At 44.9% G+C, this 24145-nt stretch overlaps 3 protein-coding genes across 14 annotated transcripts in view; 1 reads left to right on the top strand and 2 right to left on the bottom strand.

Moving 5' to 3' along the window:
• Positions 1-285: 285 nt before the first annotated feature.
• On the bottom strand, positions 286-21110 carry Tifa (TRAF-interacting protein with forkhead-associated domain). Of its 9 annotated transcripts, XM_087624970.1 has the most exons (5): positions 20323-20623; positions 12635-12745; positions 9908-11612; positions 7766-7822; positions 286-1659 (listed from the first exon to the last, which is right to left on the bottom strand). In XM_087624970.1, exon 5 carries the CDS (start codon positions 1644-1646, stop codon positions 1089-1091), a length of 558 nt encoding a protein of 185 aa, XP_087481096.1. In that variant the 5' UTR covers positions 1647-1659; positions 7766-7822; positions 9908-11612; positions 12635-12745; positions 20323-20623; the 3' UTR covers positions 286-1088.
• The window catches only part of LOC147996534 (uncharacterized), a 17802-nt gene continuing 9240 nt past the window's right edge, over positions 15584-24145 (bottom strand). The window contains exon 5 of the mRNA XM_087641581.1: positions 15584-16031. Within this exon, the coding sequence (XP_087497707.1) occupies positions 15685-16031 (347 nt within the window). The 3' untranslated portion in view covers positions 15584-15684. The remainder of the gene's footprint in view (positions 16032-24145) is intronic.
• The window catches only part of Alpk1 (alpha-kinase 1), a 119890-nt gene continuing 116496 nt past the window's right edge, over positions 20752-24145 (top strand). For 3 of the 4 annotated variants that reach the window (NM_001433150.1, NM_001433149.1, NM_001433151.1), the window contains 1 exon segment: positions 20752-21116. The gene's annotated coding sequence lies outside the window, so the exon portion shown is untranslated. 4 annotated transcript variants of the gene reach the window in all.

The raw sequence follows: 24145 nt of genomic DNA, 5'->3' as shown, positions 1-24145 counted from the left end.
TCAAAGTAACCTATTGTTGAAAAAAAAAATATGTATGTGGCTAGCTTCCCCCACCTGACCCTTCTGCACCCCCCCCCAAATCCTACATACACCTATTGCAACATGAAATTTCATTTACCGAGGAAATTATACAAGAAGCTTTACTTCTGGTAATGCTAGAATTTACCTTAACTTGATGGCTACCATTCTCTTTTCCATAATGTTCACTAACACTCCTCTTAATCTAGCTAGAATGAAGTGAGCGAGAATCTTTTAAATAAATACAACTTCACGTGAAACTAAACGTTTAGAAATAGTTAAGCATTTATTATAAATATTCACATATACTGACTTCTGTAGAGCGGCCTAAGAACAGATGTTTCCCTTTAAGAAGTTTCAAAGAAGCAGCTGAGGAACTGAGCTCCGACTTCATCATATGCGAAGAGGCTGCTAAACCGTTTTGATTTCTGCCATTTCTAAATCTGTTAAGATACAAAAAAATTCACTTTCGACTTCAGGAGAAAACCATTTTGGTTCTTTACATGTTAGCTGAAGGGCCTACACATAAGAAAGCAAAGCTGCCGTCTTAGGGATGGACATGACAGTTCCATAGAAAGAAAACCAAGGAGCTATTTCTCAAGTCTTTCCATAATGGAGCCACAGTGACTCAGGGACTCAGCACTCTAGAGCTTAGCCCAGGACTCTGGCTCTACAAGCACTAGCATGCCGAAGACACCAGCAGCGAACAATCTGCCCAGGCTCTAAACTTGAAAAACAAAGGCTGCCGCGAAATGACGTGACCAGGACAAGATGGCTGCTACCAAGACATAGCGTGGGGGTGGCGTCAAGCAGAGAAGCAACGAGAGTGACGTCATTACGCGGAAGGCGTGTCTTACGCGCCACCTCCGCACACTTAATTCTTGCTAGAGCCGAAACTCAAACAGTTGACTAAGTTGATGACTAACCCAGTGTACAGACTTCCAAATGCCACTGCCAAAACTGAAGTCAGCACGCGGACGTCTGTGTTATGCTACACTCACGAACTCCAGGGAAGCAGGAGTGTCTACCCATGCGTCCTCATCCTTCACGTGTCTCCAGGTGGACCCTCTTCACAGCTCGTTTTCATCCATTTCTGCAGGAGAACTTCTATGGGTGAAGTAGGAAGAATACACCCCATCCTCGGGTATGGGGCTCTGCGTTGGCCAGTTGTTTTCTTGCAAGAGAGGTCTTGGAGACAAGATAAATTGAGTCTCAAAAGATTCTACTGACTCTCCATCTTCCTTCTGCAGCAGGAACTGATACTCTCCGAACCGGAGCATGCACTTGTAAGGCAGGTCCATTTTATTGAGGTAGCCGAGCTCCTGGTTGTCCACCATCAGACTCGTCTTCTTGCTCATGTTTTTTATTTCAAACGACAGAACCGAGCTGTTGAATTGTTTAAACGGCTGTAAAGCAAACTGAACTCGGGAAACCTGTTTGTCCTGAAACGTGTACTGGCACATATTGGAATTCCGTCCAAATTTCACCACTTCAATGGAAGGGAATTTCTCCTTGCTGCAAAACCTTATCGATTTAAATATTCCACTTTGCAGCTGGCCAGGATGGTAAATGGTCATCTGGAGACAAGTGACCGTCTCTTCTGTATCAGCGTCTTCAAAGGTGGACATGACGCTCCCCGGCCTGCAACAAAGCATCCGGTTAGTCTGGTTAGTCCAGCCCGTACTGCCCTCTCTAAGAGTAGGCTCAAAATGTGATAGGGGATCCTACACTGAGAACAACACCAGCCCCTTCCTCTTGCCTTGTTTCACTTCTCCTTTGTCCATCCCTATAATGTGGACAGTTATGAGATTACTAATATTACAGTGATTTAGGGGAAGCAGAGGGAAGTCTCATTCCCTTCTCATTTAAATAGTGATGCAAATCAAAAAAAAAAAAAAAAGGATGGTTGTAATTAAAAAATAAAATCAGGTATGTCGTGGTGGCACACCCTTAAATCTTGTTAAGTTAAGGCAGAAAGATCATTAGTTCAAGCCCAGCCTGGGCTACCTAGTGAGACTATTAAAAACAAACTGGTTTGGGTCTTAATACCCTCAGAGGAGCTATACACAAAACCTACAGCCTGTTGATTCTATTACAACATGATTATTATAAATTGTGAACTCTTTTTAAAATAAGAAACGTAAAGGTTATAGACAGAGGGCTGGAGAGATGGAGCAGTTGTTAAGAGGTTGCTTTTCCCGAGGAAGAGCTTGGTGAGATTCCCAGCCCCTATTCTGTGGTTGCAATGCCCTCTTCTGGCCTGCTTGGGTACTGCACACACATGGTGCACAGACACACACACATAGAAGCAAAACATCCATACATTCAAAAAATAAAGTGAAAATTTTAAACATTAAAATTATAAATAAATAATTGTAACCATATCGCCTTATGTCATTAAATTAAATTAATTTATATTAAATTAAGTCTTGGATTTCTAGCAGTTCTGCTTTGACATTACGTTTTTAACAACTCCCATGAGGCTGCCACTCAGTACCACTCCCTTCGCTGGTGCCAGAGTTATTTTTGTCCTTGGTCTTTTGTAAATGGCTTGGAAAAGAGGCATTAACCCCAGCGGTTCCATCTAGCTACTCTTGGTGCCCTTGAGGCCCGAGGCCTGAGGTCCCCACCTAAACCTCGCTATATACCAGGCTATACTACAGTGCAGTGGGATGGGGTGCTATCTACAGGGTTACAACAGAAAATAAAATTTCATTTCTTAAATTTTCCAGAAGCCATCTTGATACAGAACTAATATAAAAAAATAAAACATAAAAAAACTAACAGTTTTTTTTTCTTTTTTTTTTTTTATTAACTTGAGTATTTCTTATATACATTTCGAGTGTTACTCCCTTTCCCGGTTTCTGGGCAAACATCCCCCACCCCCCTCCCCTTCCTTATGGGTGTTCCCCTCCCAACCCTCCCCCCATTGCCGCCCTCCCCCCATAGACTAGTTCACTGGGGGTTCAGTCTTAGCAGGACCCAGGGCTTCCCCTTCCACTGGTGCTCTTACTAGGATATTCATTGCTACCTATGGGGTCAGAGTCCAGGGTCAGTCCATGTATAGTCTTTAGGTAGTGGCTTAGTCCCTGGAAGCTCTGATTGCTTGGCATTGTTGTACTTTTGGGGTCTCGAGCCCCTTCAAGCTCTTCCAGTTCTTTCTCTGATTCCTTCAATAGGGGACCTATTCTCAGTTCAGTGGTTTGCTGCTGGCATTCGCCTCTGTATTTGCTGTATTCTGGCTGTGTCTCTAAGCACATATCACTTGAAAGTTCAAGAAAACCAAAAGGTTTTAGAAACAAGTTTCTCAATCCCAATCTTTTATCTTTCTGTTCTAGAATCAACCCTTATAAAGCTCTTGAACTTTATAAACGTGTTCTCCACACAAGCAAAATTACGTGAGCATGCACACGTGCACATGCGTACACACACACACACACACGCAAACTCACAGGCACATGTTCTCTACAGAGAGCAATTTCTCTCACACAAATAGAAACACATTATAGGTTGGGGATTTAGCTCAGTGGTACAGCGCTTGCCTAGCAAGCGCAAGGCCCTGGGTTCGGTCCCCAGCTCCGGGGGGGGAAAAAAAAAGAAACAAATTATATTTCATTGTGGCCCTTGATTGTTCCGTGCCTGTTGGTGGCTTTTTGCTGCAGCCACAGAGCTCCTTCCACCAAGTGCGGCGAAGGCATCACTCTCACCAGCTGCTGACTGTTCACTGCGGCCTCTGAACGACCCTCACTTGTTTGTGTAGTTGGCTTTTATCTGCTTACATTGATTTGGGGCTTGGGAAGCACTAATCTTCTGTAAGTATTTTTTTAATTGCAATATTTTTATCTTGTGTGCACTGGTGTTTTGCCTGCATATCGTCATCAGGTCCCCTGAAACTGGAGTTACAGACAGTTGTGAGGTAGCGTGTGGATGCCGAGAATGAACCCAGGTCCTCTGGAAAAGCAGCCAGGTCTTAACCACTGAGCTATCGCTCCACCCCCCTTCAATGAGGTTTTATAATTAAATTTATAGCTATACTGGGTGGGATTTTTTTGTTTGTTTATAAGAAAGAAAAATATAGGTTAATATTAAACTACCATCTATCTTAGACACTGGTATCAAAACTATCATGGTTTGAAAAAAAAAAACCGGGAGTGCTTTCACGACTCTTCTATCCCAGCCTTTTACTGTGTTGTTTTTCTTGACAGGGCTGTGGTGATTTGAATGGGAGTGGCCCCGGAGGCTCATATGTTTCAATATGTGGTATCCAGTTAGTGGGATTGCATAGAACTGATTAGGGGCGTGGCCTTGTTAGAGGAGGTCTAGGGTTTGGGGGTTTCAAAAGCTCACTCCTTTCAGTCCTCGCCACCTGGCAGTTATGTTTCAGTGTGCGTTGCAGCTCCACACCTCCTTACCAGCTGCCGTGGTCCTTGCCATGAAGTCATGGACTCTAGCCCTCTGAGACTGCAATCTCCAGATGAACGTTCCTATATATGGAAGCCTAGGTCATGGTGTCTCATCTCAGCAATAGAAATGAACTAAGACGGAGTCTTTGTGTGTGTGTGTGTGTGTGTGTGTGTGTGTGTGTGTGTGTGTGTGTGCTGCCTCATTCTTCCCACCATACCCAGGGCTGTCTGCTTTTCAGACATTATTTTTCTCTTGTTTACAAAGTTGTGCTGCTAAAACCAAGCTGCATGCAGCTCTCCCATAAATGGCAGCCAAGCGAAAGGTCTTTTGTTTATTTAGACATTAATCTTTAATACTTTATATTCCTACCTCTTGGACTTTATTACAGCATACTGAACTGCCTAGCAAGGTAAGATTTCCTCCAGTATAAGTTAAAAAAAGAAAAAACAGCAAAAGGAATCCTCAAAGTCTTGGGCCAAACATGGTAAAAATAAATGAAACAAAAGCCATCAGGAATTAACTGCCATGCATTGGGTGGAACCGATTAAACCAGTTCATGCTGTCATTTGAATATACTTTCATTATGATAATCGAGTCTCATTATTCAAGACGCAGACAGCATGAATGAGAATAATCACACTAACTTATCTGATGATGCAATTAGCAATCGATAAAAATAATTCATTGTTGTGAATCTTGGGTAACAACCACTTTCCATCTATATTCCCTGTTGGTTTTAAAAAAAAATGTGTACATTGAAACTGCATCACACTTGCAAGTGAAAACATCAGAATAAAATGATGAACGTGGAGGATGGCTTGATTGGTAAAGCATTTGCCTTGCCAGTGTGAGGGCTGTGCCTAGATCCCCAGGACTCACAGAAGACACTGAGGAGCAAGTACTTGTAATCCCAGGGCTGGTAAGAGAGGAGCCCTTGGGGGTTTACTGGCCAGATAGCCTAGCCTACTTGGCAAAGAGTAAGTCACTGAGAGGCCTTGTCCCAAAGAAGGTAGTCGATGCCTAAGGGGTAACATCTCACCCCAGCCTCTGACCTCTACATGCATGTGCATACACTCATGCATGTACATGTGCACACACACACACACAGACACACACACACACACACACACACACAATTTTTAAATAGCAATTTTTAAAGCAAAGCTCTTAAAACTAAAGAGCAGGAACCATCTCCATTTTGTCTAGGAAATGGTTCGACTCCAGCTCATCCTGGGGCTTTGACAATTCCATAAGAACTATATTAAGAATATTTTTCCGGGGGCTGGAGAGATGGCTCAGTGGTTAAGAGCACTGACTGCTCTTCCCAAGGTCCTGAGTTCAAATCCCAGCAACCACATGGTGGCTCACAACCATCTGTAATGATATCCGATGCCCTCATCTGGTGTGCCTGAAGAAAGCGAGTGTACTCACATACACAGAATAAATAAATCTTTTCTTAAAAAAAAGTATTTTTCCAAATGTGCTTTGTCGACAGCTAAATATTATTTTGTACACTTTATATAACCTGGGAGTTTACAGTTCTGTCTTGTTGAGTGGATCCATTTGCTAAAAGGTGTGCTGCAAATAGGCTCTACCCCTGGACCCTTGGTCCTCTAGGGAGAGCCGGCCCCTTCTTTGAGATGGGGCCCATGACAGTCTTAGTATGGATTCATTCTTAGGGTTTGATGATTCTCTGAGTCCACAATTATGACTTATGGTTCCGTCCAGCAAACACTGAGGTAGACCTTTCATTACTTCTGCCCCACCTTCCCTGATGTTCTCCAGCTGGCCCTTTAAAAAAGGTCCCCGTGGTTTGGATTGCTGGCCCAATCAGTTAATAACTATGTCAACACAAACAAACATGAGTGGAAGCTATGCAGAAGTTTACTGCCAAGCAAACGATTCAAAAAAACCACCATACAGTTTCGCTTTCCTTCATTAAGTCACCTCCCTTACTGTATAACAGCAGCCCTCTAAAGAACCCCTACTTCTGTCTGAGTCCCAGAGGTGAGTCCCTTCTGTCTGAGTCCCTGTGATTCTTGGATTCTTGAAGCTATGCTATGTGTTACTCCATGCTAGGCTAACAACTGCATTCATCTCTTAGGAGGACGAAATGGTGACAAACCCATTTCGAGGGCTTTCTGCTTGTGTGTCCCTTTCATGTGCTAGGCATGGTGCTGAGTCCTTGGCCTGTGCCATGTCAGCTTATCTCCAAAATAGCTCCATGAACGACCGACCCCTTTACAGGTGACAGAGATGGGGTTGTGCAGAATTTAAAGAGTAGGTTCCCCTCTAAAACAAGGTGCCAAAGGCAGGGTCCAGGCACGAAGTCACTGTGTCTTAGCGCTCCACACACTGCCTCCCTTCCGGGGCTCACCGTTACACTTTGCAGACTATGGAAGTTAAGAGAAGGGGGGCTCAGAGGCACGTGCTGCAGCCAGCGAGATATGAACCCTGATGCCACACCATTGTTGAGGAGGGAAGTGCGGCTGCCTGTGCTGCCTCAGAGGAGGATGTGAACCAAAGCATTGGCTTACCGCAAAGGCCGATCATCCTTGCTCCTGCCTGCAAGAATACTACGAGAATATGAGAATGCGGGCACAGGCCTACCACAGGCAACTCTGCTGGTTGTTTGGAGAGTGAAGAAGGCAGATAAACAAACTAAACCGTTAGTTTCCACAGGCACGAAGACCCTTCTACCAAGTAGCTTGAACCCTTGGCACGTCAGTATTCAGTAGAAAGACAAAAATAAACAATTAAAATAAGAAATTTGAGAGTAGTGGTTGTTTTTGTTTGGTTGTTGGTTTTTGTTGATTTTTTTAAGCCACTGGTGTGTGTGGAGGCTTAACAAAAGTTTTGAACTCTGCTAGTTTTAAATTACCAAATAGACAGAAAGCTAACAGACTATACATGGTAACAATGTCTGAGGAAGGGGAACCAAGGGCCAGAGGAAGAAGAGCCATTTCTCCCTGCATACTATGCACCTTTGGAATTTGACACCACATACACTAAGACCCGTTCAAATAGTTAACAATTGCCTTTCTTTACAAAGCCCACAAACCGTCATATTTTTGTGGAATAAAATAGAATTAGCAATAATAATGTATCATTGGCAATTCTTGGGCTACACAGTATATTACTCTGCTATCTGACATCACAAAGTTGTTAAACACGAACATCTGGCAAAGAGTAATAAAATGTGAACAAAGAAACTATTATACAACGAGGAGAGGGATGAAATGAAAATCAAGTTCTGCTAACAGACGGGAGCCAAAGGCATGCCCCCCCCCTCCAACCCAGGCTTAACCCGTTGCATGCTGGATACCAAGATGCACACACTCACCTGAGAGTCTTCCAGTGGCCACAGCTAGATCAGGACTCTTGGGCCTTGTCTCTTCTCCTGAGGGGGGAAAAAAAAAGAAGGGTCTGTATAGGTGTATTAGGGACACAGCAGCACTGAAACCCCAGCTGCACACACCGGACAAGCTGCTCCTCTCTGACCCCTGTGTCCAACGAAACTAGTGAAGGGTCTACCCGGCTTTGTTTTTGCGCAAGGCTGATTGGTTGCAAAGGTCACAGATGAGAAGCTTCCCAGAGATGTTTTTACTAAAATGAGCCAGGTGTCCAAACGGTTTAAAGGGAAGTTGGCACGACTCCCCCGGGTGGTGGTCACGCATGCTATTAGGGTTTCTCACGTTTTGAGAATTTGTTTTGTTTAAGACAGTAATGGCTGTAAATGGAGGTTCCTCTGAATCGATGAGCTAGGGAAGGTTCCCCTCTAAAACGTTTACCTTCACCTCCCTCTGCGCTCCAGCTCTTAGTCTCTGAGAGAGATTGTGATTGCAAGAAGGAAGTTTCTATTTTCGCAAAAAAGCTTCTCTCCTTGACAAACACCCGACACCGAGCTGGTAGAAGGGGAAGAGAAACTTGGAAGAAGCAAAGGGCAAATTTATCTTCTTGCCCAACTCCTCAGTTGCCATGGCCCCACGAGGTAGTTTAGAAGAAAGACATCTGTCCGCGAATTTTATGCCAAAGCAGACCTCCTCTGCGGAGTCAGCAGTCTTTTTGGTTCCCAATCTTTCAGAGAGAGTGACGAAAACCAAGCACTGAGAGGAGAGCGACAGGCGAGCTCAACGCTTTTCAGCGACCGCAACTCTCGGCCTCGCTCTGCCCACCCTCTAGTTCTAATCCCCACCCCCACTCCCCCCCCCCCCCCGGCTGCGGACCTCCTGCGGAGCCTCTCTCAGCCACCGGATCTGAATGTTCCGGAAAATAGGAAAATCCCAGATTCCGATGACGCTGGGCTTTTCTGTGACCCGGCTGAAGCCCGGAGATGGGTCAGGAAGAGCCTCGTGCATCCCGGACTGGGAAAATCTCCCAAGTTCAATAACAGTGTGTGGCGGAGTGGGGAACAGGACCTCGGCTCGTGAGCCAGAAGGCACGAGCAGCACCCTTCTAGTTTCCTATTCGATGAAAAGTTTGCAAGAATAGGAGAGAAAAAACACACACTCCCCCCTCCCTCTCCCCCAGTATTGTTCGGTTCCTCCCTTATTTTATAAAGATCACGTATTTCATAAACCTGGGATGGTGCTGACTATATTTTTTCAACCTTTCCTTAGTATATTGTGCACGTCTGTAAACCAGGCCGTGGAAGGGAGGTAGATGATGACTCCTTGAAAACTTCCTGACAAAGCAGCCCCCTCTGGGGTGGGGGTGGGGAAGGAGGGATGGAGAGAGGAGGGGGAGAGAGAGAGAGAGAGAGAGAGAGAGAGAGAGAGAGAGAGAGAGAGAGAGAGAGAGAGGAGAATGAAACCAAGCTAGCAAGCAAGCGACAGTCCCCACTCTCAGGTTAAACAGGTGACCAATAATAATAGGTACCTGGGGCTGGGAGGGCTGGGAGGTCCGTGAGCCTTGCGGAGCCTTCGGTGGAAGCGGCGGGGCGCGGCCTCGGTGGGGGACCGTCGTCGCGACCAGCGCCGTACGAGCTCGCCGAACCCGCAGGTCGCCAGTCCTCCCGTGCCACCGAGCCTCCCACGGGCGCGCCAAGAGCGGCCTCGCGCGAGTGACCTCAGCAAAGCCCTCGCGGGGCGGAAAGCCCCGCAGAGCCAGGCTGGAGGCCGTCGCCTCCCTCTGGCCCTTTCCCACCGGAAGCCCTGCCCCCTGTCGCCTTTCTGAGGTCTCCGGACTGACCGGGTTTGAGTCGCCCAGCACCCGGGGCGACCGCACCTTCTCCAACCAGAGGCTGCTCTAGGTGGCGTGTGACCCGGCAGCTGGGCTTGGACAAGGAGGGAACTGAGTCGGTTCCAGATTAAGAGCTGTAGTGGGGTGGTGAACCCGCAGGGAGTTGGAGGACTCCTTGGGGACTGTAAGGATGCACGCCTGCTCTCAGGCCTCAGGAGACAGTGGCCACTCTCCGCAGATGCTCAACTGTAGGCGCGGGGAGTGGATGAGAGTCCAGCCAAAGCCAAATAGGATTGGAACCTACCTCGGGATGTTGCCACCCTGCGCACAGCCGTCCAGTAGCTTCCTCACCCGTCACTTCTGGCTAACCAGCCTTTCTTTGCCCAACACCTAGTGTTGGGTGGTGACAGGGGCAACAGTTCCGTGGGGGTCCTTCAGAGGACCCGGTGGATACCCGGACACTAATTTCCGAAGTTCAAGGAGGTTGGGATGGGAATAGGCAGGTGTGAAGAGAGATAGGGGTGGAAGTCTGTTTTGGGAGAAGAGCAATGGAGCGAGAACAGAGGGAAGAGAACAGAGTGACTGAAGATGTTGCCAAGGATGTTCTAGTTGTCCTCCCTGCTTGGGAGCCCGCATACCAATTCTCACAGTCATTCCAGGGAAACCGTTTATTTGTCTGGACTCTGTCCTTAATTTCAGGGGAGGCAGGTCTTTTTTTCTCTGACAATAAAATGATGTAGACTCTTGCGGCTTCTGCACTGTTTTGCCAGTCTACTGGAGGGCTTTTTTTTTTTCAAATTCTGATGGGAAACCAAGGCTGGGCCAGGAAGTCTGCATTTAAGCGAGGCAGATTCCAGTAAGGGATGTAATTTCCGTTGGTTAATGATCAACGTTTATTATTTCTTCTTGGAAGAAGAGACAGACACGATGGAGCAGTCTCAAGGCAGGTGCAAGATAAGACATTGCCAACTGATTGTGTCAAATAAATCCGTGAATAAAATAACATAATCATTGGAGTTTCTGCTCTCAAATCTCTGTGGTTAACGGTTTTATTTTTAGACAGGGCTTTGTCATGTAGCTCAGGCTAGCCCAACTCAAGATCCTTCTGCCTTAGCCTCAGTGAATGCTAGCATCCTGATCCTGCTCCACCACTCTGAACACTTTAATCTTCAAAATTAACTTGAAGATCATGTGGAAAAAAAATACAAAGAGAAAGACTAATAAAGCAGTGGATATGGTCAAAGTGCATTAACACAAGGACAGAAATGACATAGAAACCTTTACTTTATACCATGAATATATAAGAAGGGGTTACTTATAACACTGACAGAGAAAATACAGGTTAAAATTCAGGATGGTAGAGAGCAGTCTTCTGTTTCCTAGAACTGTCGGGCTTGATTGATTCAGAATGAGACTTTACATAAGCATCTAGATCGACTTTAGAATCTCATCTCAGTCACAACTGCTTAACCTTGGCAACGAGTTAAAAATAATGGATCTTAAAACTGAAGATGAGCACGTGGTCAGCAGACAGGAGTGCGCATCAGAGAGTTCCTGTTGCCTCAGGGCCTGAGGAATACTTGAGCCCTAGTTACTGGCCTTTGCTTATCTCAGTTCAGATAGTTACAATATCGTTCCAGGAATCTCTGTTAGCTACACTTCTTGACAAGAGGCAGAAGGCCCAGAATGGGTCTAAGGCCTCAACTTGGGTAAAAGCCAACAGAAATGCACTCACTTGTTTCTATAATTTCAGTTTGTAGAGTCTTCTGAAGATCCCCAGAGGACATGCAGGAAATACACTAGGCCCTCTTTTCTAACTGTGCCTTACAGTTGTTCATTCCTATGAGAACTTTAAAAGCAGTTTTTAAATGAGATTATTTCGCAAAGTTACTTCAGATTTTGCTGCTGCTTCTTCTTCTTTTTTTAATTCAAAGTCAAATCCTAGGCAGTCAACTGTTCATCAGCTCTGAGAACTGCACGGCCCAGCATGTGCTGCTTTTACAAATGTGCTAAGAAGGGAAAACAGGAAGAGTATGATTAAGAGTATGACCAAAGTTGCAAAAATACTTTTTTTAATCTGCTAAGACCATGACTGTTGGAATTCATGTTTGATTTCTTCTTTTTCCTCTTCCACCTCTTTCTTTTCCTCCCTCTTTCTCCCCAACACCTTCTTCATCTTCTACAGTTTTCTTAAAGGAAAAACAAAACAGAAAAATCCCTCTCCCTGTATAGCCCAGCTTGGCCTCAAATTCATGTTCTTCCTGCCACAGTCTACCCAATGCTACCATACCCAGTTCTGTGGTTCCCTTTTTTGAAAAGGGACCAAAACGTTTCTTTCACTTTTTTAAGGTTGTCATGTTAACAAATTTGTATTTGGGGGCTAGGGGGTTGTATGATGAGGTGAGTTTGTTTCTTTGAGTGAGGAGTGAGGAATGAGGTTCTTTGCACTGGCAGCTGCTCATGGCTGCCAGTGTCTCCTTTCCAGTGGTTTTACTGAAGGCCCCAGTTGACTTTTACCCTTCATTGGCCTCCCTTGACTGAGCCAAAGGCTCTGGGTGGTGTGGGTTTGTAGGAAGTACACAGAGTCTGAGCTGAGCCCTTTAGGGAAGTGGATACTCCAAGAGCTAAGCCTGAATTGTTTACTAAGTCAAAAGCCAGCAGTATCAAATATCTGTTCTTGATTCCGAAAGAAGGGGTTTCCCATCACAACGTTGAGCGACTTAGTATTTAATGAGAAAATAACATCAAGTGCCCACAACTCAGCACATCTCTATCAATCACAGTTTGGAATACACAGACTCTACTCCTGTTTAAACATTAGGTAAAAGTTTGTCGAAGCTCTCCTAGTCCATTGATATTGTCTCACTGGATCTGTCTTCCTCGCCAGTTTTTTTTTAGACAGGGTTTCCACCCTTTCTACTTATTCCTGCATTCGTTCACTAAGTAGACCAGGTTGGCCTCAAACTCCCAGGGGTCAGCATGCCAACCCTCATGATATGGGCTGCACACAACGTCTAACTACCATACTTACTATGTGGTAGCTTGAGCCAGGTGGTTCTGAGTTTGGAGTTGACAGGAAAGCCACTGAGGCCAGCTGTGTTTTGGGGTGTCCTGAATTCCCCAGAGAGGCCATTATGTGAAGCTGTGGAGGTGAAGCCTGGATTGTGTTAAAAGACCTAAAGGTGTTGGAGATGCAGAATTGTGAGACACTTGCTGAGGAGAACTGTAAACCCAGTGTGGGATCATCCTGAGAGGCGTGGAGGGGGGAGAGGGAGAGAGACAGAGACAGAGACAGAGAGATGAGGTAGGGGGAGGGAAGGAGAAGGGAAAGGGGAGGGGGGGGGGGAGGGAGAGGGAAGGAGAGGGAGGGAGGGACAGAGAGAGAGAGGTAAAGGGAGGGAAGGGGGAGGGGGAGGGAAGGAGGGGAGGGCAGAGGGAGGGAGGGAGAGAGAGAGGTAAAGGGAGGGAAGGGGGCTGGGGGAGGGAAGGAGGGGAGGGCAGAGGGAGAGGGAGGGAGAGAGGAAGAGACAGAGACAGAGAGATGAGGTAGGGGGAGGGAAGGAGAAGGGAAAGGGGAGGGGGAGGGAGAGGGAAGGAGAGGGAGGGAGGGACAGGGAGAGAGAGAGAGACAGAGAGACAGAGAGATGAGGTAGGGGGAGGGAAGGAGAAGGGAAAGGGGAGGGGAGGGGGAGGGAGAGGGAGAGGGAGAGGGAGAGGGAGAGGGAAGGAGAGGGAGGGACAGAGAGAGAGAGAGGTAAAGAGAGGGAAGGGGGAGGGAGAGGGAGGGAGGGGAGGGTAGAGGGAGAGGAGAAGAGGGAGAGGAGAACAGGGAGAGGGAGGGAGAGAGGAAGAGGATGTGGCAGTCAACACAGTTGGAAGGAGTTGGAGATCTGAAGGGTACTTGGACATCAGACACGGAGATACAGTTTGGTGTTGACCCTGCTAGTTGTCAGTCTTTCTCTGGTCCAGAATTTCCTCACCATGCTCTTTGTCCCTGTTTTTGGGATGGTAACATATATCATGCGCCATTGTATGTTGAAAGTATGTGGTCTGTTTTTTTTAATTTTGATTTCACAGGTGGGTTACAATTTTTCTCCTTGTGACTATCTCCCAAGAGACTTTGAACTTTGGACTTTGAAACAGTGTTAAGGCTGTTGCAGACTATGGGGACTTTTGAAGTTGGACTGAATGCATTTTTTGTTTTTTGCATTATGATATGGCCCCAAGCCTATGGGGGCCAGGGAATGGAATGTGGTTGTTTGAATATGAATTCCCCACCCCCATCACTCAGGCTCATGTATTTGAGTGCTTGGTCATCAGGGAGTGACACTACTCAAGAGGGATTAGAAGGTGTGGCCTTGGAGTAGATGTGGCCTTGTTGAAGGAAGTGAGTCAATATGGATGTGCTTTGGGGTTTTAGAAGCCCAAGTCAATCTTTTTCTGCTGCCTCTAGATCCAGATGTAGAACTCTCAACTACTTCTCTAGGAATATGTCTGCCTGCATGTTGCCATGCTCCCCACCATGATAATGGATTAGACCTTGGAAACTGTAAGCTAACCCCAAATAAATGTTTTCTTCTATAAGAATTGCTGTGGTCATATAGTGTGTCTTCAGAGCAATAGAACACTGACTAAGACAGTTATCTGAAGCTCAGGTAACATTTTCATGGAAAGGTTATTTTTTTTTTTGACAGGGTCTTTACACTTTCTACATAATCCTGCATTCATTCACTATGTAGACCAGGTTGGCCTCAAACTCACAGAGATCAGTCTGCCTCTGTCCCCCAAGTGCTGGAATTAAAGGCATGCATAACCATGCTCAGCTATGGAAAGAATCTCAAATAGCTTACAGGTACTATCTCCATTCCTCAATTTTCCTTATTTCACTTAAGTAATGGAGGAAGCTTGGTTTTCGTAGTACCACATAGGAATAGTGAGAAAGAGGTGCTTGGCTCCCTCTGGTCTCTTCACGGAAGCATCCCACACACTCATCTGACTTTTTTGTCTACCTCAGTCCCTCAGATTGTATGTAATTCAGTTCGGGAGTGCTTTGCTGTTGGGCCCTACCTTGAGGTTTTTCCCTCCCCTCTCGCTGAGCCTTTTAGCTTGCTATAGCAAAAAGCTGTTTACACCCTTGGCAGCTGCTCTTGACCCCTGATTTGGTGCCGGGACTTTCCATGGCACCCTTTCCCCACCACTGAGCCTTCCAGCTTGTTGTTAAGAAGTTGTTGGGCCCAAGACTTTCTACCACACAGACTTTTCCCATTTTCCTGGTTGGGGTTTTTCAGCCTCATCTTTTGCCTTGGGTATATAAGGAGATATGAGTAAAGCCTTGGTGGCACTCTCTGAAAACAGGTGACCCATGTACGTGTTTTCTTTCAATCCCGCAGACCTACGCACGATATTCACACACTGGCGGCGCAAGCGGCGTCATCCCCATACGTCTGGATGAAGGCTGATTCCCAGTGGTACTCTACAGGCACAAAAGAGACTTTGGCATTACTGTGACAGACATTGCTACCATCACCATTTCAGCCACCACTGCTGCTGCAATGGCCAGTGTGGCCATATATCAACTGGCAGCTGTCATTGGAACTGTGGATACGTTGTCTGGAGAAGTTCCCACGGCATTGACTGTGCAGAGTAGCGTTAATATTCAGATTCAGTTGGTTATTCTTAATCTCAACCAACAAACTGTTCTCAATTGGACTTTCTCTAAGAAACCCATGTTATATCTTGTTCTACCGTTTATCATTCTATGTGTGTAATCCCTGTTAAGGTTTTTAATAGCAGCAAAGCTGTTGGGGACTTAAATGCTTATCTTGATTGCTCACTCTTAGCAGCTGCCCTTGGGCTGTTTCGAAGTACCAACAGATCCAGTCTCAGGCTGAAACCAAACAGGTTTGGTTTTCATTGGCCAGGAATAATCCATCGGCCCAAATTAGGCTGTTTGTACGAAAATTAGTTAGCCAAAGGCAACCTTCTGGGACCATACTCGCCTAAGACAGAAACCCTGAGGCTGGCAGGGTTTTCAGAGATGGGAAAGAATTTTGGAACCCCAGATTGATCCTAAGACAGGCGCTACTTAAAAAAATAAAAGAGGGGGAATTGTTGGGCCCTACCTTGGGGTCTTTCCCTTCCCTCTTGTTGAGCCTTTTGGTCTGCTATAGCAAGAAGTTGTTTACACCCTTGGCAGCTGCTCTTGACCCCTGATTTGGTGCCGGGACTTTCCATGGCACCCTTCCCCCGCATGGAGCTCTCCAGCTTGTTGTTGTTAAGAAGTTGTTTATGCCCCTGATTGGGCCCAGGACTTTCCACCACACAGACTTTTCCTGTTTTCCTGGTTGGGGATTTTCGCCTGCCTTGTTTTTCCTCGTCTTTTGCCTTGGGTATATAAGGAGATATCAGTAAAGCCTTGGTTGCACTCTCTGAAAATGGGTGACCCGTGTATGTGTTTTCTTTCAATCCCGCAGACCTACGCCCGATATTCACACACTGGTGACGTAGGCGTCATCACCTTGCCTTCTAGCTGGGGGTTCTGCCTTTTGACAGACAGCGTGAAGAGTACCCTAGTAACTCATCTACCTCCCCGCCCCCCACCGCCATATCTCAGCTCCTTTTTCCACAAGGAGGGGAAAAACCCAGAATAAGATGTCACCATTGGAATTTAACTTCTAATTATTCTTCTTTGATTCACCCAAAGGGAGGAAAACCTGCTGGGCTAGACCCAATCAGGTGAATTCTTTAAAAGGTGTCAGAGACCTGTGCTTCTGCTAGGTGGGATGCTGTCCTGTCCTTATTTATTTTCCTCTCCATCATCCTTTACTACTGATCCCTCCTATTCATTGCAACCGTGGCCCAAGCTATCTCCACTCCTACTCGCTGGGCCTTAAGGCAGGCCTAGTGTCAAGGGTATGACCTTGATTGAATCTGTTGTCACCTTGTTGAAGTCCTTAACCAATCTGCCTTTAAAGAGAAACTATATATAATGTGGCTGGTTTTGTTTTATTTGAGGAACATAATTTTGTTGTCATTGTTGTTTTTCTTCTGCCATTCTGGGCATTCTTTCACCAAATCCTGGATAGATCAGATTCCTCTTTTTCTTCATAAATCCTGTTTTAGGTTGAGTTCCTGGTGGTGGCTTGTTAGACATGTGCCAAGTGCTGGATTTACTTCCCAGCACAAAGAGGTGAAGAAGGAGGGAGAAGAGGAGGGGAAGAGGGAGGGGAGGAGGGGAGCAGGGAGAAGAGGAGGGAGAAGAGGAGGGAAGGAGGGAGGAGAGGAGGGGAGGAGGGAGGGAAGGAGGGGAGAAGGGAGAAGAGGAGGGAGAAGAGAACGGAAGGAGGGGAGGAGGAAGAGGAGGAAAATGAAAAGGAACAAAATCATCTAAGTCCTAGTATTATATTTATATTACTGAGTACCCCCTTCTGTCCATCTCCCACCTTCTGCTCATCTCTACCCACAATTTGTTTGTTTTTTTTGTCTATCACCTCTAACTTATTTATTCCCATTCTGCGTATCTCTCATCCAGGCCTGTTTATTTCCACTGTTGTCAAGATTAATTGAACTCAACCATCAGTTATGTCTAGACTGTCACAATAACTTTGGAATTCAGTGCCTTTAATCCTACCATATTCTACAATCTTCACTTCCTGCTCTAAGTTTTCTTTCTAAAATCTGTGCCTGTTTATTTTATGATAATAAATCACATACCTGAAGGCTTTCCAATATTTGCCAGCGGGCAGTGGGCAGAAGTGCCCAGTGATGGTGAAGCACAAAGGCCACTGTCTGTGCCAACTCCTGCTCGCAGACCCAGCTAACGCTTGACCCCATCCTCCTCCACCCACCTGCCACCAGGGGGCCTTGGGGGCCTGGCTCGTGTGCACTATGAGCACCCACAATGCCAAGGCAGCACTTGGCACAAGCCAGACACTCCTATCATGCTTTTACAAATGAATAAGCGGTAGAAGCTTGCTTCAGTGTTTTATAATCAATACCATGCAACCTAGATAATCGGAATAAATGTGGTAAGGCAGGCATTTTTTTCAAGTGTATCATTCGAGCTGCCTTTACACCTCACACATTTCCAGTAAGTGAAGCTTTTGCTTGTGAATTTCTACAAGGGAAATTTCTGGAACTCAAATGTTGTGATTAAAAACAAAACATTATATCTCATGTTGCTATGGCTCTGGGAATTTTGCCAGGAATCCTTATCACAGACAGACTTGACTCTTGTCCAGACTCTATGAAGATAAACCACTTACTCACTGGTTTCTTCTCAGTTTCTTCTCATATTTCTATGTATCCATTACCTTCTCTTAGGCACTAAAATATCACTCCTTCTCCTCAAATAATTTCTTTTTTCAATATAACTTTATGTTTTTACTTATTCATTCTGCTACTGTCCCTCTCCTGGTCACACCCACCCACCCACCCACCCACACAATCCTTCCCCATCTCCACTGAGTGGGTGGAGCCCCCTGGTATCCTGACCCTGGCACTGTAAGTCTCTTTGTGGTTAGTCACATCTTCTCCCACTGAGGCCAGACAAGGCAGCCCAGCCAGAAGAACATAACCCATGTACAGGCAACAGCTTTTGGGATAGCCTCTGCTCCAGTTGTTTGGGATCTACATGAAGACCAAGCTGCACATCTGCTACATATGAGTGGGGAGACCTAGGTCCAGCCCATGTATGTTCTTTGGTTGGTGGTTCAGACTCTGAGAGCCATGAGGGTCCGGGTTAGTTGGCTCTGTTGGTCTTCCTGCAGAGTTCCTATCTCCTTTGGGGCCCTGCAATCCTTCCTCCTGTTCTTCCATCAGACTCAAATAATTTCTAACACTTCCTGTGCTCACCTGCTCCCAAACAGGATTCCTTAAAAAAATAAAAGTCACGTATATTGAAGTTGATGTTCATTTTTTACTATAATCTTAAATAATTACAAAAGACCTCTGTGTGGTTTTCCTAAACAAAACTCTACACATCCATCTTTCTTCCTTCCTTCTTCCTGCCTTCCTTCTTCCTTCTTCCTTCCTTCTTCCTGCCTTCCTTTTTCCTGCCTTCCTTCTTCCTGCCTTCTTCCTTCCTTCTTCCTTCCTTCCTTCTTCCTGCCTTCCTTCTTCCTGCCTTCCTTCTTCCTGCCTTCTTCCTTCCTTCCTTCTTCCTTCTTCCTCCCTTCTTCCTTCTTCCTTCCTTCTTCCTTCTTCCTGCTTCCTTCCTTCCTTCTTCCTTCTTCCTTCCTTCTTCCTCCTTCCTTCCTTCCTTCTTCCTTCTTCCTTCCTTCCTTCTTCCTCCCTTCCTTTCTTTGTTTCTTCCTTCCTTTCTTTGTTTCTTTCTCTCCCTTTCTTTCTTTCTTTCTTTCTTTCTTTCTTTCTTTCTTCCTTTCTTCCTTTCTTCCTTTCTTTCCTCTCCTTGGGACTAGATCTCACTATGTAACCCTCTGAGACTCACTCTACATGCCAGACTGGCCTTGAACTCACAGATATTCACTTGCATCCCCCCACTCCGTCAAGGGTTGAGATTAATGGTGTGTGTTACAACATCCATGGGTATTCTTCTAAAGGCCAAACAAAATTATATGTCAAATAATTTGGCTAACATCTCTCTCTAAAGGCACGAAGTCTTTTTTTTTTTAACAATTGGGAAATTTTGCATTACTTTTCTATCTCACTAAGTTTCTGTTTTTACTCCATTTCCTTCATCGACTTTTCTCATAGTTCAAAACTCGCTCCCATATCTTTAAGTTTTCATTATTTGTATACAGTGAAAATTGTATATATTAAAATTATTTCTCTTCTTTGCTATAGATTCTATTGAATAAACATTCTAAAGACTGACATATACTATGCTTACAATACATGTATTTTTAATTTGTAATTGATTTGGAAGATAAATACAAAGTTACGTATTTGAATATTAAATAATAGAGTGCTAGTTAAAAGTGCACTTGTCAACGAGATTCATGGTATTTAATTAGTTAATAGATACACATTATCTATAGCTACAACAAAACAACATTCCGAGAAAGTACATACATAAAAAAGGAAACTCTATATAAATAAATGGAAAGATTTTTTTAAATAGAAATTCTATGTTCTTACTTAAACAACCTTATTTTTTCTTGTTTTCTTTTTCTTATTCCGGACAAGGTTTCTCCGAGTAGCCCTGGCTGTCCTGGAACTCATTCTGTAAACCAGGCTGGCCTTGAACTCACAGTGATCTACCTGTTCCTTTCTCCTAAGTGCTTGGATTAAAAGAGCGCACCATCACTCTGGCTAGTTGAACAACTTCTAAAGTCATAGATGAAGAATTGTTGCTGGTTGTAAGTTAGTTTTTAGGTAACCTAGCTTTTGGCTGCTTGGTTCCTTCCTTCCACTTTGTTGGGAAACTGAGTTGGAATTTATCCAACTGGCTAAATCATTTGTTGCCCAGGTGTCCAGCTATTTACATTCTCATGTTCCAAGGTTTACCTAAACCCATCCCGTTGGTATTAAAGAAATCCATTCCTGCATTAGAGTTGGCTGAGTGGTTAAGGTCACTTGTTGCTGTTGCTGTTGTAAAGGACCCAGGTTCGATTCCCAGCACCAGCAGGGAGGCTCACCACCTCCTCAAGCGACAATACATGTGGTGCACACACACATGAAGCCAAAACACTCATACACATAAACTAGTAAAAATAAATCTTAAGGGCTGGGGATTTAGCTCAGTGGTAGAGTGCTTACCTAGGAAGCGCAAGGCCCTGGGTTCGGTCCCCAGCTCCGAAAAAAAAGAAACCAAAAAAATAAATAAATAAATAAATCTTAAAAAGTAAAGAAAACCTTTCTAAACTTCTTCAGCACAGCAGACTCAGAAAGGCTCAAAGTTAAAATATTGTTGACCTCTTAAAACTTTCCGATAGAAATGTACTTTGATAAACATTTTAACATCTTTCTGTGTACTTTTGACTTGCTTTTGTCAAAACCGGACTCTAAAATTCTATTTACAAACCAGCTATCAGACAAGTTCCTTTTCTTGTGAAACTGCAAGGAAAGTCTTTATTTGGACTAGGGCAGAATGGAGTCATCCAAGAGTGAAAGAAGAGACCGCCAATGAGAAATCAGGAACATGACGACACTGTTTTGATGTTATCAAAAGACAAGCTCTCCGTGTCTCCTTTCGGTGCTCTACCTCGGAGTTAGAGCGCAGTGGGGAACGAGGTGTCGCAGAGGCACGTGGGTCAACATGTTTATTTGCACTGGAGACCAAGCTGGGGTTTTCCTGGTGGACGGTGCCAGACGAAGTAACACAACTCCCAGAATACCTTTCCCGCAGCAGTCCCTAACGGGGCGTGTCTCGTGGTGGCGTTACACAAGCTCGTTCTGATGAAGGAAGGGCTTTTCTTTTCAGAGTCCCGTTTCCTGGAACAGAAGCTGTTGAGGAGAAACGCTGTGTTTCCGGGAGGTTGCACCGGAATTAAGGATCTCCCAGTCAGGCCGCTGCTCTCTGGTGTCTCTCTCTCCCCTGCTCTGGCATAAAAGTGAGTATCCACTTTCAAATGAGAACTTGCAGGAGGTGCGGTGCAGATGCTCGCAGGATGGGGGCGGCAGAGTTTCCTCAAATATTACTGTGGTGAACTCAGCCGGTGTCACCTCGGTCTCTGTTGCCTTTAAGTAACTCTGGAGACCTAAGAAGAACGTGCGCTTCTGGAAGTTCCTCAGAGGGACAAGGGGAGAAGAAAGCAGAGGAAAGGCTGCCTACAATAGTAGGCTTCAGTTGTGAAGAGGGGAAAAATATGAACCCCCCCTTTTTTTAAAATATAAGGATTAATAGCAATGTATTTAGTCACAGATCTTGCCAGAACCTGCTCACAAAATCAGTGTTTGATGAGGGCATTAAAGGATTGTGGGGATTACTTATTTGAAACTGGGTTTGGAGCACGTAGGAAGCCATCATAGTAGCTTGTATGGTTCAGTGAGTGATTTTGCCAGGACACAGCTGCATGAAAGTCTCTACCCACTTGGGAAGAAAGGACGGGGATTCTGGGTATGGACAAGATTTGGTTAAAAAGAAAGTACACCTAAAAAAAAATTAAACTCCTTTGCGTGTCTAGGTAAAATGGTCTTTTTGCTAAAAATTTTCAACATTTGAAAGTAGTCCCCTAGCCTGGAAAGTCACAAATTAAAAAGCTCTGAAGTCCTTAGTGTTTACAACCGGTACCAGCCCAAAGGCAGGAGCAGATGAGCCACACAATGTCTCCTCCGTTCTCATACTCGCTTCTTGGCCTTTGAAAAAACTCTGTGCTTCTAATACTCCTAAAAAATGACAATATTGACTTTTGCCTGGCTGAGACCTCATAGCTAAAAAATATTTTAAAATGTCCTGTGCCTGTTTGTTGCTTCTGCTCAAGTCTGCGCATGTCTTTGTGCTCCTTACTTTGCCCTCAGTGTTTCTGAGCATTTGAGAGCATTGGTAACTGTAAAACCTGCAAACCTGAGTCACACTGTTCCCAACGTATAATACCCATGCTACCGACTTTACATGGCACCTGTCAAGCCCTTACCATGAAAGCCTTAGATTACATTCTTACTTTAACGTGCATTAAACATCTCATGATTAGTTCTAGAGATATGGCTCTGTGGGAAAAGGTGCATGGGGGATGGAGAGATAGAATTCTCACATGTCCTCTGACCTCTATGTGGGCTGTGAAGGGCGGGGGAGGGGCAGCTGAAAAACACTGCCACACATTGAATGTCCCTGATTTGAAATACTCCTACTTGAAGTATTTTAGAGTTTGGACTTATATATACGGAATGAGATATTCTGACAAAGATGGCCAACTAACAAAATCCACTTAACATTTCTTCCCTGTGTACACATAACCTGAAGGTAATTTTATAGACCTGACTGAGGTCAGGTATGGAGTTTTGCACGTCAGGGCTCAAAAAAAAAAAACAAAAACAAAAACAAAAACAAAAAAAAAAAACAAAAACAAAAACTCTAGAGTTCTAGAGTTCTGGATCCTTTTGGATTTCAGATTCTCAAGTTAGGAAACTTTAATCTGTAATTGACGTTTCTTGTGGCTGGCTGGCTGAACAGTGATCCCTTCATAGATTTCACTTAAGTCTACTTAGCATTAGTTTGTAGACAAGGGGGAAAAAAAGAGAGATATAGAAACTTTGCCTGCTATGTGTACCAAGAGTACCCTAGTCAGACCCTTTGTCCCTGTAGACCTCCATAACCTGGACACATTCATTTGTGAGTGTTACTATTGCGTCTGTATTTAATTTTGCATCCCAGTGTGCCTTTGGCTCGCCCAGGAAACCCTGCTTGGGATCTCCCCTAACCCAGTTCGTCTGTTTACTGCAGTGTCACCCACTGAAACGTAAGCATACAGCATCAGTCAAACTGAAAAAAAAATCTTGTCTGTTCTCCATTGTCTTTCTTTTATATATAAAAAATTTTTTAGAACTTTAGCATGGTTTCTTTTTCTTCCTCATGTTGTTCCATTAACATAGCCTATATTTAAAGTACAGACACTGCAGGCAGTCATTTCCCAAGGTAGCCATATCAAGGGAGATTTTTCTCCCTTGACTCGTGTCTGCCAATAATTATAAAGAAAGGAGACATTGCGCTGAATCAGGATTGATGACTGTTTCTACGTGAGTTGCTGGTGGCTTTAGTTATGAATCAGGCTTGATGGCTGTTTCTAATCCAGTTGCTGGTGACTGATAATTCCGCTGTGTCCAGGTTTTCTATCCCCTCTCCTTCCCTGGTGGGCAACAGAGACAGGCGTGAGGATGTAGTGCCATAGGGGTAGCTTGCCAGGACCTCTCAGCAGCCATGAGAGAAACCCTCAACACAGTCACTTATGCTATGTGGGCAACAGCCTCGGTCTGTAGACGGAGCACATCATACTCTAGCTTTCTCTCTCAATATATTTTCACTCAATAACATGAGCATTTATCATGTTATGCCAAGCAGATGCTCTCAGTACCAACTTCATGAAAGACATAGGTACCGATGCGAACATCACTTCTCCAAGCCACCACTGCTCTTTTCCCTCGTCCCCGTAGACAGTATTTCCTTTGGGTCTTAACATTTCTACTCCAGAATGTTTCATCACCCCATCCCTACTTACTTCCTGAATCAGATCCTGGAGTTGTCAATTACTAAGATGCACCATAGCTCTCAGTTTTACTCTTTCACACCCATAAATATATAAAAACCTTGTTCTTTGTCCGTTACTTGTTTGGACAAAGGTTCTAGCCAACTTTTCAGAAGGGTTTAATAAATGTTGAACTTACAAAAATCGTAATCAACGCTATAACCCTACTATTATCATTCAATCAGTGCTTTGAGTGTGTGTGTGTGCATGCACGTGTATGTGCATGTGTGTGTATATGAAGGCATGCATGTGAGTACATGTGTGCATGTGTGTACACACGTTTGTGCATGCATGTGTATGTGCATGAATTTATGTGCACACATGTCTGTAAACACTAATCCACACACCTGTGGAGGACAGAGGAAGAATTCAAGTTTCCTATTCTGTCACTGCCCACGGGT

The sequence above is a fragment of the Rattus norvegicus genome, chromosome 2, assembly GCF_021556685.1.
Source record: "Rattus norvegicus strain SHRSP/BbbUtx chromosome 2, alternate assembly SHRSP_T2T, whole genome shotgun sequence".
NCBI lineage: Eukaryota > Metazoa > Chordata > Mammalia > Rodentia > Muridae > Rattus > Rattus norvegicus.
This window is presented reverse-complemented; position numbering and strand designations above follow the sequence as displayed.